An 18,599-nucleotide genomic window follows, 5' to 3' on the forward strand; every position below is an offset into this window, starting at 1 on the left:
CTGATTAATTTATAATCGAAAGTAGGCAACTTCAAGACAGGCCAGTGACATGCGGATGTTTTGTTCTATTGGAATTTAAAATTTTGACATTTTTTATTTTGATTTTAAATAAACATCCCTTTATTATGAAATTAAAATTTCTCATTTAAAACGGCATTTACCAGGAGTGGTCACAAGTATAGAGATCATAAAACTGTTTATATTTATATTTTAAATTTATCTTGGGCCATAATCCAGTCATTTTATTCGTTAGAAACATAAGCGTAGTCATAAAAATCTAAAACGGAAGGTAAGAATAATAAAGTATTTATATAATCTAAATATATCAATCTAATAAAATAGATATCTATATTCAGTAAGATCACAGACCACTGCAAAATTTAGTTAGGTACTACAAGTACATGAATTAATAAGATCATCTGAATTAGCATATCCAAACGAATACCTACTCATAAAAAATAAGAACGAAGACAAACAAAAGAAAAGTTACATTATGTGTACCTAGTAGGTATTGTACCTACCTATTTAAGTAAGATAAAAATTCGTAGGTACTTACATTATAAATACAAGAAAATACTAAAAACTTATAAGCAAAAATGTACAGACGATAGACGAATACCTACATATAAAATCAACAGACCTAGATACCGAAAACAGAAAAAATAGGAGGAAGTAAATTAGTACTTGTAAAAATATCTTTTTCTTTTGATGCCTATTCGTTGCGAATATTGGCGATCATTCTGGCTATAATTATTTTATTAACTGATGCTTTAAATAGATTAGTTGTTGTTGTGGATAACCATTTCCTCAGGTTTTTTAACCATGATATTCTTCTTTTCCCAATTCCTCAACTTCAAAATACTTTGACTAGAAGTATTATCTTCAGTACTCTGTATTTAGAGCTGTTTCTCATTATGTGTCCGAGATATTCTAATTTTCTCCTTTTAATGGTATACATCACCTCTCTTTCTGCTAAAAAATATAAGAGTAGTAAACCAGATTCGTTCAAACGCTGGATACCAGGTTGAAAATGATACACAAATGAATATGATAATGTTGTTTAAGGAAGTAAGAGATAAGTTATAAGTTAAAGAAAAAGTGTAGGCAAAAATCTAGAGAATATTAGAAAGCCGTTCTTGAAGAACAAGGGAAAAGTGGAAACAAAAAGTATGTATATCAGAGAATTAAAGCTACAAAGAAAGGTCTGCAACCAAGACACGAAAAGAGTAAAGATAAAGAAGACTATTTCATCAGTGGAAGAGAAGTGGTGGTGCAAAGACGTGCATAATATTTTGAAGAGATGGTTAATATATACCTAGGTAGGGAGAAAATCATTTTGAAGAAAATGATAATGAAGCCATTGTTAATCAGGATGACAAGCGACGATGATATAATTATAATATAATAGACGACAAACTTAACTTGCTAGCGGAGATAAATTCAACCATACTGCCAAGATAGAAACAATGTCTTCTTATTATTCTACCTCTTTATAAACAATTTTGCTTGTTCATTGGCGGATCGATACCTCTATGGAGGGTTGTGACTACATCTTTTACGCGATCTGCCGATACTTCTTTTACCGATTGGTGATTTATCTCTTTCTATTTTGATCACACGCTCCCCCCATTTTGCTTGTGTGGTTATTCCATTCTTTTTTCTATTTAGTGTCCATTCGTTTATACACTGTACGTTACATTTTCTTCTAATGCCTTCACTCCGCTTTTAATTCCTCAGGGTATTTCCAGTAATTCTTCTCATTCCTCTCATACCTGCCGTTTCCAATAGTATTCGTATTATAACTATGCCAGGCCTTGTTTCTGATGCATATGTCATCATTATTGGTCTTACTCTGGCTAAATAAATTCTTGACTTCATCTCAGTGTAAATATGTCGGTTTCACCATATAGTGTTATTATGCTGGGTCCACAGTAACGTCTGATGACGTTAATTAACGCATTATTTGACGCCAAAAACGCCAAAGATGGATAAAGACTGTCGAAAACCTTGACTTCAAAAAATCAAGCCGGCAAGCATGGTCCCTGTTGCGGAAAATTGGAGGAGCTAACCAGCTGGAATCCAGAGAATCTAAAATGTCTCCTAACAAGGTTGCCTCCCATATAGTATCTCTATCCAGAGCTCCACGAGATCGAACACATACTACCAACGTGAAAAGAGACTTAAGGGCATTAAAACAAATGAACAAAACGAACTCCGAATATTCAGCAAGAATACTTATTTCTGAAATCACATATGCGCTGAAAGAAATGAAATCAGGTAAAGCACCTGGGTTTGATGGTATCCATCCTGAGTTCTTGATACACAGTGGTGCATACACGAAACAGTGGCTTGCAATGTTCTTTAATGATATACTTCAGTCAGGTAACATTCCTTTCTCACTTAAGCGAACAAAGATAATTGCAATTCCGAAACCGGGCCAATCAAACGATAAGCCAGAAAACTACCGCCCCATAGCTCTACTCAGCATGGTATATAAACTATTAGAAAAGCTTCTCCTCAACAGAATTAGTGACAGGATACTAGAAAATGTCCCCATTGAACAAGCTGGCTTCCGCCCTCATCGAAGCTATACGGACCAAGTGCTGTCATTAACAGCTTTTATAGAAGCTAGTTTTCAAAAGAAACAAAAGACAGCAACAGTATTTGTAGATCTAACAGCAACATATGATACTGTTTGGAGACAGGGATTAATATATAAACTGGCCCGTATTATCCCCTGCAGAAAGATAATTAACCTTATTGACAACATGCTGACAAACAGAGCCTTCCAGGTTATAATGGGAAAGGAGACGAGTAGACAGATGAAACTTAACAATGGCCTTCCACAGGGTTCTGTCCTTGACCCTGTACTTTTCAGCTTCTATATTGCTGACGTCATAGGAAAACCTAGCGAATTTGAACGTCCCCGTAAGATTTGGGCAGCCCTTAATCGAATTCGAACAAACTGTGGAAGATGCGCCGACTCCCTCTACAGATGGGGTAAACTACCCTCGCCTTCTTGTGACTGCGGCACTGCAAGACAGACGATCAGTCACATTGTTCAGGACTGCCCACGCAGAGCATACACAGGCGACTTTGTAATGGCAACCGAAGGGTCATTCAAATATATAAAAAAACTGGACATCTGTTTGTGATGCATTGTATAATGCATAAATAAAAATATATTCTGAGATGTAATTAAGCCATACGCTAAATAATATAAAATGCGTTAATTAACGGCATTAGACGTTACTGTGGCCTCAGCATTAAGGTATCATGCCCATCTATTTGCTTTTTATACTAGCTCTCTCATTTTGTTGTTAAGGTGTCGATAGCTGAACAGTGTAATTCCAACATATGTTGATTCGATTACTTGTTCCGTAGGTTGTATTCTCTTCCTTTGTTGACACTGTTCATGATTTTATCCATGATTAAATTGGAGAGCATACAGCTCAATGAGTCCTCCTATCTTAGTTGGTCTATTTCTCTAAAGACGCAAATGGCAAAGAAGAAGAATAGAGGGTGAGGCTGTTAGAGGTGAAAATTTGCTTCACGCTAGTGAACGACGCTCTTGCTTTTTCTATTTTTATACGTATCTCCTAAAGAAGCTACATATTTTAATAACATTGCTTCGGTATTATTCTTTTTACAGACGAAGCAATATTGCTCGTTAAATTCAATAATGATTGAAACGTAATTGTCAGTGTTACTATCTTCGATATATCGATAATAGAAGAAAAAGAAATAGATGATTTTCTTTAAAGAAATCCGACAAATTTCCAAAGGCAATTTACGTGAAAGCCTAATGATAATGTAACACCGTATTACTTAAAACTACCGATAATCAACATTACTTCATAAAAATAACAACAATAATTACGCAAATTGTTAATTAATTGGAGATATTTAGAAATTCTCAGTTGAAGATGGCACGATTCGGTTGAAATGATACAGGTATTAAAAATTATTGTTAAGATAACCTAGTTAATAAACAGGTCATTAACAGTGGCGTATATGAAGATTTAGATTTTTATTAGATTAACCAACAAATCACTGCAAAACACGGCAACATTGTCTGCTTCTGTGATGAATCTAGGATTTGTCTGGGTGGCTCTGATGAGCGCATAAGGGTAAGGCGTTTTCGAGGTGAGAGACGGAATATAGACTTGACTGTTGAATGGCTTACAGCAAGACAATCAAGCATTATTGTATAGGGTGCTACATGTTTGGGAAGCAGATCACCTCTAGTTCTTATTAACGGCACTTTGATAGCTCGACGATATACTGATGAAGTACTGCAACCGGGTTTACAACCCTATCTACAGACCATTCCAAGTGCGATATTTCATTAGGCTAACGCAAGACCTTATATTGCCCTTGAAACCATGGCGTTCATACAAGAATCCGGTATAGATATTTGGGAGTGGCCATCAAGATAAGCTGATTTGTCACCCATCGAAAAAGTGTGGGATATGGTAGTTCTAAACCTAAATCGATTGCCACGTCCTCAAGCAAATTTAGAAGACCTGTTGCATGCCATAAGATGAATCTGGATGAGTATCTCTCAAAGTATGAGAAGAATACTCTATGAGTATTTTCTTATAAGAAAAAATCAACTATGAAAATGAGCATAATTTTCTATGTCCCTAACTTACGCTTCGCAGTGTATGTTTGAATTATAATATTAGCATTGAGACTTAAGGGGATCGGTACAAAGTTTCGGCTCCAATGCTATTTAAATGGAATTAATTTTTTTCGAATCCTGAGAAAACTAATAATAGGTCTGGATCCCGCGTATGAAACAAAGTTGATTAATAGCAAGCTGAAAATTTGTTAATAGCTTAAGGGTATCTAGTTGATCATATCGGTATCATCTTGATATATGGGAACACTGGAACAGGGGCAGTTTTAATTGTGGAACAGGTCAAAAATTTGGAACGGTCAGACCACGACAACGGCACATTTATTTTGTCCGACAGAACAGACTTAAACTCTCCGAACAGAGATTAAACTCTCATGCAAAAATCAGACTGCTATTTAGCACCTGTCATAATTCCTGTCATTTGACATATTTTATGTTCCACTCATTAAAACGCCCATTTGGTGATAAATAGCAGTCTGATTTTCGCATGAGAGTTTAATCTCTGTTGGGAGAGTTTAAGTCTGTTCTGTCGGACAAAATACATGTGTCGTTTTCGTGGTCTGACCGTTCCAAATGTTTAATCTGTTCCACAATTAAAACTGCCTCTGTGCCAGTGTTCCCATATATCAAAGTTTATCCGACTAGACACCCTTAAGCTATTAACAAATTTTCAACTTGCTATTAATCAACTTTTTTTTCATACGCGGGATCCAGACCTATAAGTATTTTTGAAAAATTTAAGCGCAGAATGAAAGATTACGTTCTTAACGAGGGCCGAAAGTTTGTGAAAACTTCTATAATGTTATTTTAATAAGTTACCGAGGTGAAAAACTAAGAGAAAATGCAGTGTGATTTTTAATTTCAAATATCTCATTCAAAACAAACTTTTTATTTATTCTAAGCGACTTTATCGGCCCTCGATAATAATTCAGTCTTTCATTCTGCCTTTCAATTTTTGTAAAAATATTTATTAGTTTTTTTAGGATTCGAAAAAAATGGACACCATGTCCGTGGTGATATTTTCCAAATCGAACATTCACTATCTTTGTCACACAACGCACTGAGTCGAATAGAATATGGTGACAAGACAGTGACAGTTTTAAATATTTGACATGGGAATATTTTGAGTTGTTGATTAACTAATGCTCATAGTGTATTTGATAAATAATTGATTTAAGACGTGAACTTAATAAAAAGTTATTTATTGTTTATTATTTATGGAAGATCCAAGCAGAGAATACATCAGGATATATTCTGTGATCCAAGTATTTTGGTGTTAAAGATGTTCAATATTGTAAGCGTTCCGTAGTAACAATATATTATTAAAAAATCACTTTATCACTTTTCTTTTTTTCTTGATTGAGTATTAGTTTTTGTTGTACAGTATATAAATTATTACAATCACTGAATACAGTTACTGAAAAAATTATCATATTAATTAACTGAATTAAGCAATTATACAAGTAACAGTTATCCAAGAACATTCAAAAGCCATATCTCTAAAGTTTATGATGACATTGTCAAGTACTGCTTACATTTCCATACCAGTGAGAATTTTACTACACGTAATTTGCCGTAAAAAGTAGGGAGAGCCGTACAATATTTGCGCCTACACTCTTAAAAGCATTTTAATTATTGTTTTAAACATACTCACCTTTATTTTCTGTTAATATTTCTGGTTGGTCCAGCAAGGAATTTATAGACCGTTTTTGAAGAATATCTGCATATCCATGATTAGAAGCGTTAGGGCAATCACTACGCAGCAATGGGCTGTACATCTGCAACAATAATTTAATAAATTTTTTTCGTTCATATTAAATTTAATACAACAAATCCTATTAAAGTAGTATGGTTAGTTAATTTAAAAATAATCTCTTAAATCAAGTTTGAGAATAAATTGGCCGAATACTGACAGACAGGATAAGAAACGAGAAGATACGTAGAAAGTCAAAGGTGTCCTGAATGCTATAATCAATTATAAAGCTTAAATGGAGATTTGCAGGACCTTTATAGTCCAGGGCGCATCTGTTTTGAGACGGACGTTGAGAGGTGACTCATATTTTTTTAAAGAAATTTCTTGAAAATAACTCAAATAATAATATTTTAGTTTTCCTCCCACTCAAAATGGTCCGGAACATTGTTTAAATAATCAAAATGTCAAAATATGAAGGAAAAATTCGATTTTTTTTATTGGTTTTTTGATTATAACTTTAAAACTATTCATTTCTGAGAAAAGTTGTACTGACATAAAAGTTGCGTAGTTAAATTTCCTACAATATCGAATTGGTTAGGTATTTAAAAAACAGTCATCCTTGTTGCAAAACAGCAATACTTGCGAAAAAAACCATACAAAAACAAGTATTCGCCTTTTACGTTTTTCAACCATTTATGCTACACTTAGGACCTTCATATTTTATCCAGAAAAACTTAATGATATAGTAAAACAACACTGTAAATTTCATTAAGATCGGTTTAACAGATTTTGCAATCCAGCTTTCACAAAAAAAAATTCATTTTTTTTTTAATGTTGCAGGACTGAAAATAAAGCAGACAGCAAGTTGAATTTTTTTGCTTATAGAAATGTACTGTGACTTTCATTTGCAATTTGCAAAATTAAAATCGATTAATTACCAAGGCGTCAGGAAATTTTTTAAATAAACATTAATTTTTGGTGCTACGCGCAGGACAGCGGTGTTCGATTCAAGCAAGTTGATTTCCACCAAAATTTCTTCCTATCTTTATCTAATATATTATTTTCTTACTCTATATTTTGTTGTATTTTAATATTTTATTTCCACAAAAAGCAAACTAATTTTATTATTGTTTGTGAAACATTGTTTAAACAATTGCATATGTTTTAAAATAATAAACTTTTATTCTCTAAGTTAAAATATACGAACAAAGAAAGTTTTTGCTAAAAAAGTGTTATTTCTAAGGATAGAGTATGTGTTTTTATTTTGCAATAAACAAATTGCTTTATTTATATCGAAATGTAATAAAAATTAAAATGTATCAATCATTATCAAAGGTCATTGGAATGCCCAATCAGAGCAAACTATCCGCTATCCTACGCGTAGCACCAATAATTAATGTTTATTTAAAAAAATTCCTGACGCCGTGGTAGTTAATCGATTTTAGTTTTGCAAATTGCAAATGAAAGGTACAGTACACTTCTGTAAGCAAAAAAATTTCAACTTGCTGTCTGCTTTATTTTCAATCCTGTAACATTTTGAAAAAATGATTTTTTTTGCAAAAGCTGGATTGCAAAATTTATTTTGCAAAATCTATTGAACCGATCTTAATGAAATTTACAGTATTGTTTTACTGTATCCTAAAGTTTTTCTGGGTGAAATATGAAGGTCCTAAGTGTAGCATAAATGGTTGAAAAACGTAAAATGCGAATACAGTAGAACCCCGATTATCCGTGCTCCTCGGAACCGAAGGGTGGCACGGATAATTGAAAAGCACGGATAATCCGAACATGTATTTCTTATGTATATACATATGTATACACATACACATAATATATGTACCTACCATAAAAATTACAGAAAAAAATAAATCTTTCATTATGAGTCTCTCTTTCGTCATATAGAGTTTCTGTCAAGTGATTTACGATGACGCTATTTTAATAAAACCTCAAAAACGCAACTTAAGTAATAGAAAATCATAGCACGGATAATCCGCAGCACGGATAATCCGCACCCGGATAATCGGGGTTCTACTGTACTTGTTTTTGTATGGTTTTTTCGCAATTATTGCTATTTTGCAACAAGGGTGACTATTTTTTAAATCTTTAACTAATTCTTTATTGTAGGAAATTTAATTACGCAACTTTTATCTCAGTACAACTTTTCTCGGAAATGAATACTTTTAAAGTTATAATCAAAAAACGAAGAAAAAAATCGAATTTTTCCCTTATTTTTTGGCATTTTGATTATTTAAACAATGTTCCGGACCTTTTTGAGAGGGAGGATAACTCAAATATTATTATTAGAGTTATTTTCAAGCAATTTTTGCAAAAAAATTTGAGTCACCTCTCAACGTCCAAATGTACTAATATTTTTACAGATGCGCCCTGGTCTATTAGCACGATTTCGTGAAGAGAGATAGGGCGAGAAGATTTTGGAATGGAGACCAAGGAGTGATAAACGCAACCACGGTAGACCTTCCACTTCCCGTGAACCTGCTGGTCAAATGACATCAAAAGAATCTCAACGAATTAGGTTGCAACAGCACAGGATAGAAATAATTGGAGAAACCTTGGAGGTCTATGTCCGACTGTAGACCTAAACACAGACTGTATGGTGATTGGTGATATAAATATGACTAAGAGGATAGCCATATTAGTCCAGAGAAATAAGGTTTTTGTCGGGACACTTGAGCAGCCAGGTTGCAAATGGGTTTTTTTGGGTACTATATACCTAATACATTATAAATACAAAAATGGCCGTCACAATTCCGACGAGAATTTTAGTTATCAACAAATAAGGGTAAAAAATGGCAGTTTTTTCGTTTAAATCGCTACAGGTAAAAATAGAGGTACATATTAAATATCTTATTTAGAGTATTCATCTTTTAGCAGATGAGCAAAGGTTCAAAATGGCAATTTTTTAATTTTGGTCCGATCATTTATGGCTTCGCTAATTGCAAAATAAAACTAAAATTTCGAAAATAAAAATTTTTCTATAACTTTTGCGAAAATTAACTTAAAACGTTGATACTGCATGAAAAGTTGAGATAACCAGTAAAATATCATGCACAAAAAATTTCAAGACGATTCGTCAATCAGTTTAAATATTATTCAATTTGTTTATCCAAAAGAGCTTTTTTGCATTGTTATTGTTCAGAAAATAATAATGATACAGCAATTCTGTGAAAAGCACATGAAAGAAGAACACTTATATTTTCCAAACATTTAAAAATCTATAAAAAGTCATTTTTATCATTCCGAAAACATTTTACTAAAGTAGAGTCATTTTTGGCTTAAAAACAATTTGAAGAGCTTTGTTAATATTGACTGTAGAGTAAATCTACTTTGGTATTTCAAAAGCTGGTATTTTTACACAAATTTAAAAAAAAACTTTTTGCCTAGGTTAATTGCGGTCAAAGTTAGCCACTTTTATTATTTAGTTCACAGTTACTTCTACATACATAAAATTCTCCTGTAACAGTGTTAGTTACCATACTCCTCCGAAACGGCTTGTACGATATTTATGAAATTTTATACGTATATCATGTAGGACTGAGAATAGGTTATAATCTATTTATCATGCCCATAAATCATTAGGGGATTGCCCCCTTAACATTTTTTTTTATTTTTTTGGACAAAATTGTCTACCTTAATTTTCTATGGTGTAGAATTAACAAATACATACAACCCTTAATTTTCACTCTTATATCACCAACCCCTATTTTTTAATAGCCATCTATATATTTGCATCTATAAAATTCTCCTGTCACAGTGTTACTTGCCATACTTCTCCGAGACCGTTTGACCGATTGTTATGAAATTATATATGTTTATTCAATAGGTCTTAGAATCGGTTGTAATCTATTTTTCATATCCCTGAGTGAGAATGGGAGGCTCCCCCTAACATTTTGTAATGTTAGGTGGGGATATGTGTACAAAACTTATTCTACAAGACTACGAGTACATACAAATTTAAAAAATTATGATCAAAATCCATCAACAAGCTCCGGAGATATTAATTGCAGCATATGCTTGAAGAATCAATTTCATTTTTTAAATGCACGGATTTTAATGATTATTCCCCTCCACCGACCAAGAATCGATTTCGTTAGGCCGTAATTGTTAAAGCTTTATTAACCACTTTATTGAACTTCAAAGTTGAGTCAAACTTTACACATAAACTATATACCTTGAACTTCAAAATGGCGCTAGTTAGGTTGCTTAATTGTTATAAACAAAGTAGCTGTGAATTAAATAAAAAAAGTGGCTAACTTTGACCCTAATTAACCTAGGCGAAAAGTTTTTTTTTAAATTCGTGTAAAAATACCAGCTTTTCAAATCCCAAAGTAGTTTTAGTCTAGACTCAATAGTAACAAAGGTATTCAAATTGTTTATAAGCCAAAAATGACCCTACTTTAAAAAAATGTTTTTGGGAATGATAAAAATGACTTTTTAATGATTTTTTCAATGCGTTGAAAATATAACTATTCTTCTTTCACGCGGTTTCCACAGAATTGCTATATCGTTATTATTTTCTGAACAATAAGATTGCAAAAAAGCTCTTTGGGATAAACAAATTGAATAATATTTAAACTAGGTAATTGACGAATAGTCTTAAAATTTTTTGTGCATTATATGGATTGTTTGACTCAACTTTTCATGGAATATGAAAGTCTTAAGGTCATTTTGGCAAAAGTTGTAGCAATTTTTTTATTTTCGAAATTTTAATTTTATTTTGAAATTTCCGAAGCAACAAAGGATCGGACTAAAATTCAAAAACTGACATTTTAAACCTTTGCTCTGTATGTAGATCGAGAAACAATTCAGACACATAGTTGGAACACATAGAAAGCTTGAACGAGGAAAAGTTATAGAAGCTATAAAAAACAGGATGATAAAAGAAGAGTGGGTTGAATAAGGCAAATATGGTTAGATGAAGCTCAAAAGAATGTTAAGCAAAGGCTCCAGACTCCGATAACACACTGACCGACCATAGATTCAATTTTCTCTTTGGTATGCAGCTGCTTGAAAAACGTTGGTTGTTCAAAAGAACTATCCATAATCTCTTCACGTATTTCCGATTCATCCCGGTTGTAGTGCTACGAGAAGACGAAGAAGAAGAAGAAGAAGAAGAAGAAGAAGAAGAAGAAGAAGAAGAAAGGAACATTAAAGAGAAACGTCAGAGTAATGGTATTAGCGTTATACGTAAATATTTTTAGACTATTCATAATAATTGATATGACATTTTGGAGACAAGATCCAATTCTTCTCTAAATTTCTAGCAGTGCATGTTGTTTATAAACTTTAACATATTGCTAGATAAATATTGGCAAATCCTCTTAATTAGAAAATTATATAAAAACTGCCGTTTTAATAAATATACCCTATATATTTTCCTTTCTTTGTAGTAATATGTCCGGTGCAGAAAATCCCATATATAGTTTAAGTGAGACGTAAAAGTGCTAGTATATATCTTTAACAGGGCTATCTGGACCGTGATATTGTTAAATAAACCGCTATGATAGAATGATTTGTGTTAGCCGATCTACTGAGTAGAACAATATCTTCTGTCCGTATTTACATCGAGGCTTACTCGTTCGTTTGAAGAACTAATTAATTTTTCATTTAATTATTACGGTTGTTGACTGTTGTTGTTGGCTGTAACTTCGAAATCTTTTCCTTTCTTTATGTATGCTTATAGCATCACCATCGCCTTTCCGTGATAAATGACTACCCTAAATAGTTCGTGAACTGTTCATTTTCGTGTAAAGAAAGACGTAACGAAATTTTTATTACTTTGAACAATATTTACTGTTGCAACATTAACATTTTATTGTTAGTTAGAAGATATAACTTCGACAAATATCTTCGTGGATAATTAGTAAATATTTTATTAGAATTCAGGAAATGAATCGAATGAAGAAAATTTATAATCACTCCAAGGCATATGACACGGTTCCTAGAAAACAACAATGAAAACCATGGAAAAGGAAATGTGAAGGGATGGGAATACCAATCTGGAACATCTTCTTGTGCACATTAAGTTCTTTCGGCTCAAGTTCAAGAATATACAAAAAATGGACTGGAAATAAACCTAGAAAAGACGGAATACTTAACAACAGAACAAGAACCAGTGAGAAACTTAGAAATGGACGATGATGGGGAAATTAACGGTACTGAAAAATTCAAATACTTGGGATTCATACAAAGAATGAAACCACCGACTAAATAATATCATCCGCAAGCTAACTATTACAAAATGGGGAGTACAACCACACACTCTCCGCACTTCTGCCTTAGCATTATGTTTTTCGGCCGCGGAGTTTGGAACACCAGTATGGGCAAACTCTGCTCACGCAAAGAACGTCGACGTGGCTCTAAATGAAACGGTTCGTATAATATCGGGTTGCCTGAAACCGACACCTATCGAAGAGGTATACCCCATAGCTGTGATTGCTCCACCACCTATCAGGAGGAAGGTCACGTCGGAGGTAAAACGAAAAAAGCAGGAGATGGACCGAACTCTACCAAGACATGACCACCAAACTCAGCCAAGCAGATTAAGATCTCGGAAAAGCTTCCTGAAAACATCAAGATCCATCCCCGAAGCGCCAGAGACGCACTGAATACACCTATGGCAAGCGTCAGCTACCGCGACACATTTTCCTCCCTCAGAGAAAATGGCTGCTGGACACAATTTACCGTATCCGACTTGGAAAGCGCTAAACAGACTAAGAACCGGCGTTTCACGTTGTGCTAGTAACCTGAAAAAATGGGGATACCAGGAGGACGATACCTGCGATTGTGGCGCGGTTCAGACCAGCCGGCATCTACTATCATGCACAGAAATGAGAGAGAGACCTGCGCAGAAGAAGACTTAATTATAGCAAATGATAGGGCCATCTATGTGGCCAACCATTGGAAATACAGAATTTAAAGTTGTTGGTGTTCCGGACACGGAAAGTAAGTAAGTACCACCGACTAAGAGATATCCAGCAGATTAGCACAGACAAGAACGTGTATTAAACAAATGAATGGGTACTGTGGGATAGACATAAAAAAAGAGAATATATAACACCTTGGTAACTAGTGTACTGACCTATGGAGCAGAGAATTGGGTAATAAACAAACGAAACAGGTCCAAAAGTACAACAAATGAAATGGAGTTCATAAAAAGAAGCTGCAGAGTGACAAGAATAGATCGCATTAGTAATGAGGAGATAAAACGAAGGATGGCAATAGAACAAGACATACTCAGCTACATCGAAGAAAAACGTTTAATTTGGTATGGACATGTGAGAAGAGCAGACCGTACAAGGTGAATATCAAAGATGTCGGATTAGAGCTCAATAGGAAAGAGAAGAAGAGGTACACCCCAATGATCATGAAGGGATGAAGTGAACGAGGTCATGGAAATACGAGACCTTAGAGATGGTGAGCAGAAGAGAGGCTGGAGACATTGGCTAAAAGAAGGAAGGCGGCGACAGCTGTAAAAATCCTTATATAGATAGATAATCAATCAATTAACATTGGTATTGTGCAAAATCAGAATAAACACACATATATATGATAACAAAACACCAAAATACATCACCAAGACAACAGTCGAAAGCTTACAGGAGGACTCCACAAGATATCTATTCAAAAATAAATAACAGAAAGAAGCAGAAGTAGAAGCAGAAACATATATATCACAGAAAGTGATGGAGTCGAAGAAAGCTGGGCAAAAATTAAGTTTAATATCTTAACCTCGGCCAAGGAAGTTATTGCTGAAAGAAACATTAATAAAAATAAATCGCTGCCAAGGCAAAAAACTTTACAAAACAAGGTTTTGTACAGAACTGAAGGAAAAATCAACTCAAGAAAAGAAAAAAACTTAACTGAAATACATGTTTAACCAAGACACAACAGGCATACGATAATTACAAGAAAATAAGAAACGAAACACATTTACTTGTAAGTAGAATAAAAGATGATCACTGGGAACGTTTTTCGAAAGAAATGGAACATGATTTTTATGGTCTTCAAAAGGAAATATGGCGCTTTATAAGAGGTCAAACCACGGAGGTAAAGGAACTAATAGAAACATAACACACAGAAAAGCATAGGGTCGGTTCACTAAACTCAGACACAACTGGCTAGTGATTTTAGTAAGTAACTTTGCCAATTGGGCAAAAAAAAATAATTACTAAATAGTTAATTTTTTTGGTTTTGGCCAATTTTGTCAAAATTGGTCAAAACCAAAAAAATTACCTACTAAAATAACTAGCCAGTCGTGCCTGAGTTTAGCGAACCGACTGTACTATATATCGCCAGTCCGGAATAAGAATGTCGTAACTGCAAATTTTGTCAATTCCTGTTTATTGCGTAAATAACTTCTAAAATACTGTATACAAATGATACAAAAGCGACAGAACTGTAACTATGTGCTCAGCCACTACAGGGTAGTTGCGTCGTTATTGAAATACACACCATTTTAAACCTTGTTTCAGATGAATAATGACGCAACTGTAAATATATTAGCATCGTAGTTTAAATCCATTTTTAGTGTATTCTTATTTAAGGGGAAAGGCGCAAAATGTCACCTTTCAATGTGTTTTAAATGTCTTCGGGTCATTCCATTTCAAATCACTCAATTTTGGAGCAAAAAAAATTTTGGACATCCAATTTGTCTGAAAATTGGTATATAGCTTCTGCGGGACGTACAAATAAGATATTTAAGGTCAAAAAATCTTCTTCTTCTTTTTTTCTCAAAAAGTTATTTTATGCGATTTTACAGTGATTTGGTGTTTATTTATACAAATTTGCATTTTCTATCGTAAAGTATCAATGAAAAACATAATATTTTAATAGAAAGGACTCAAAAATGTCATTATATGGCATTATAACAAGTTACTTTGATTCAAAACAAGCTTTTGATCAAATTTTATACTTAGTGTAGAAAACGTTAAAATACCGTTTTCTACATTTTTCTCCATTCCCAAAATACATCATAATCGATTTGGCTGAAAATTTGCCCACAGATAGACAAAACATAGGAATTTAAGTGGTGAGAAGGATTTGAATTATATTATAATACCAAAAAAGTTACGTGCAATATTATAGTCAAAAATATAGGCGTCTACTGTAAGTAAAATTAACTCGAAAATATCGACCGACAAAAATTGTTAAAAAGAAATTGTAATAATTGTAAATACGATTTATTTGGAACAATTTCAGTTCCTACCATTTTTGTCGAAAAGTTAAAAATGGCGGAGATATTGAGCCAAACAGGTTCTCCTTTAAAATCAAGATGGCGGCTAACGTAACGGAGGAATTCATTCGTGATTTTAAATTTAGGCTACTATTGACTCCCTTAAAGATCAGAAAAATAAAATTTTGGGCAGCTCGGCATTCAAGGTCAAATGCTATCCTGACTGGACTAATATATACTTTTGAGTCTGATATTACTGCATGTAACTTTTTTGGTATTGTAATATAATTCAAATCCTTCTAACCACTTAAAGTTCTATCTTTTGGATATCTGTGGGCAAATTTTCAGCCAAATCGATGATGATGTATTTTGGGAATGGAGGAAAATGTAAAAAACGGTATTTTAACTTTATTTACACTATAAAATTTGATCAAAAACTTGTTTTGATTCAAAATAACTTGTTATAATGCCATATAATGACATTTTTGAGTCCTTTCTATTAAAATATTATGTTTTTTATTGATACTTTACGACAGAAAATGCAAATTTGTTTAAATAAACACCAAATCACTGTAAAATCGCATAAAATCACATTTTGAGAAAAAAAGAAGAAGAATATTTTTTGACCTTATATATCTTATTTTTACGTCCCACAGAAGCTATGTACCAATTTTCAGACAAATCGGAGATCCAAAATTTTTTGCCTGAGTGATTTGACATGGCCCTTCATGACCCTTCATTTTTTTTGAATCCTGAGAAAACTATTAAGTATTTTTGAATAATTTAAACGCAGAATGAAAGATTACGTTATTACCGAGGGCTGAAAGTTCCTTAGAATAAATAAAAAGTTTGTTTTGAATGAAATACCTATTTGCAATTAAAAATCACACTAACTTTTCTCTTTTATTTTCACTCCTGTAACTAATTAAAATAAACATTATACAAGTTTTCAGGGACTTTTGGCCCTCAGTTATAATGTTATTTAATAATATTTCATCCAGCGTTTAAATTTTTCAAAAATATTTATTAGTTTTCTCAGGATTCAAAAAAAATGAATGCATTTAAAACAAATTGAACATTTTGACACATGGCATTTTGCGCCTATACCCTTAAGGGGAACGGAGCAAAATGTAAAATTTTGAAGCATGTCAAAATTTTCAATGTGTTTTAAATGTATTCATTTTTTTCGAATCCTGAGAAAACTATTAAGTATTTTTGAAAAATTTAAACGCAGAATGAAACACTACACTCTACTTTATTACCGAGGGCCAAAAGTCCCTTAGAATAAATAAAAAGTTTCCTTTGAATGAAATATTTGCAATTAAAAATTACACTAAATTTTCTCTTTTATTTTCACCCCTGTGTAACTTATTAAAATAAACATTATAGAGGTTTTTAAGGACTTTCGGCCCTCGGTAATAATGTAATCTTTCATTCTGCGTTTAAATTTTTGAAAAATATTTATTAGTTTTCTCAGGATTAAATTGTTTTCGTTCATAGTAATCGAAGTCGATGGCACCATGGTATGCTTACCACTTGAGTGGGAAACATTCAGCGAAATTTTTTTTGCAAAAATGGTACATGTTTGAAGGGCGGCTACTAGAGAATTGCCTAGGGCGTCAATTGACCTAAATGCGGCCCTGTAGAAAATTATGCAAAAATACAAAGATTACACTGGGCAGGTCACCTTATAAAATAAGGTGGATAATGACAGAACACCTAGTAGAATGCTTACTGGAAATATGGTGGGACATTGGCCAGTTGGAAGACCAAAGAAGAGGTGGATAGACGAATTGAGAACCGGTGCTAAGGAAATATTGACGGTGAATAACTGGAGGAGAGCAGCCAAGGAAAGAGATGTTTGGAGGCGGATGCTGGAGGAGGCCAGGGTCTGACTTCGGCTGTAGCACCATAGGAGAGATAATGAATTAGGCCAAATTGATCAAAATAGCACGGTAGGTACAAATAGGATGGGAAAAGTCACCGAAGGCGTCAGAATAGTTAATAGTCTAGTCGCAACATAGGGGGTCCCGTGGTCACTTTTAGGTTGCCGCGATTTGATGGTGGTATTATAGGTTTTGGGTCGCTAAATCCAATGGAAGTGGTGCGTTTAATTGTTATTAACAAATTATGGTAAAATAAGGTGTTTTTCAGGAATTATTAGAAGCGCTGTAAATAAATTGATAGTGCTAAGGTCTTCTCTGGTGTATTTTTGGTTGCTGAATCGAATGCGACTAGTCGTGATTACTCAAAATGTGTTATTATTTTGTTAATAACAAAAAAAATGTTTATTTGCCGAAAACCTCGAAATGCGTTCTCTACAGCAAGTTTGTAGTCTTTTTCATAGTATTTTTATACGCTAAATCGATTGTCACTAGTCGTGATAGCTTAAACCACGTTCCGACTTTGTTATTAATAAATTATTGCAAAAATAACGGTTTATAGTACGTTTACTCACGGTTTTTGCTCTAAATTTTAAAAAACCACTTAGAATGACATGAAATTTGGCATGCACGTAGCTAACATGTCAAACCAAAGCAAGTGATATTGTGCCGATGTGTGCTTTTACCCTGAGGGTGAGTTTCACCCCGTTTCGGGGGTGAAAGAAGAATCCTTTAAAATAAGTGCGGAATTTAATAAACTGATTAATTCTAAGCAAGGTTTGTTCTATACAGTTTTTTCCCTAAGTCAATACTTTTCGAGTTATTTGCGAGCGAATATGTTAATTTTTCAACAAAAAACAGAAATAACTCGAAAAGTATTGACTTAGTGAAAAAACTGTATAGAACAAAAGTTGCTTAGAATGAATCAGTTTATCCACTTCCGGACTTATTTTAAAGGTTTCTTTTTTCACTCCCGAAAAGGGGTGAAATTCACCCCCAGGGTAAAATCAGACATCGGCACAATATCACTTGTTTTGTTTGACATGTTATCTAAGTGTATGCTAAATTTCATGCTAATCCAAGTGTTTTTTTTTTTAATTTAGAGCAAAAACCGTGAGTGAACGTACTATAAACCGTTATTTTTGCAATAATTTATTAATAACAAAGTCGGAACGTGGTTTAAGCTAT

The 18,599-nt window shown here is 33.4% G+C and overlaps 1 protein-coding gene across 1 annotated transcript in view; it reads right to left on the reverse strand.

Moving 5' to 3' along the window:
- The window catches only part of LOC126879889 (cytoplasmic polyadenylation element-binding protein 1), a 69,032-nt gene that overhangs the window by 44,643 nt on the left and 5,790 nt on the right, over positions 1–18,599 (reverse strand). The window contains exon 2 of the mRNA XM_050643231.1: positions 6,297–6,420. Coding sequence (XP_050499188.1) covers positions 6,297–6,420 — 124 coding nt within the window. The remainder of the gene's footprint in view (positions 1–6,296; positions 6,421–18,599) is intronic.

The sequence above is a fragment of the Diabrotica virgifera genome, chromosome 2 (assembly GCF_917563875.1).
Source record: "Diabrotica virgifera virgifera chromosome 2, PGI_DIABVI_V3a".
NCBI lineage: Eukaryota > Metazoa > Arthropoda > Insecta > Coleoptera > Chrysomelidae > Diabrotica > Diabrotica virgifera.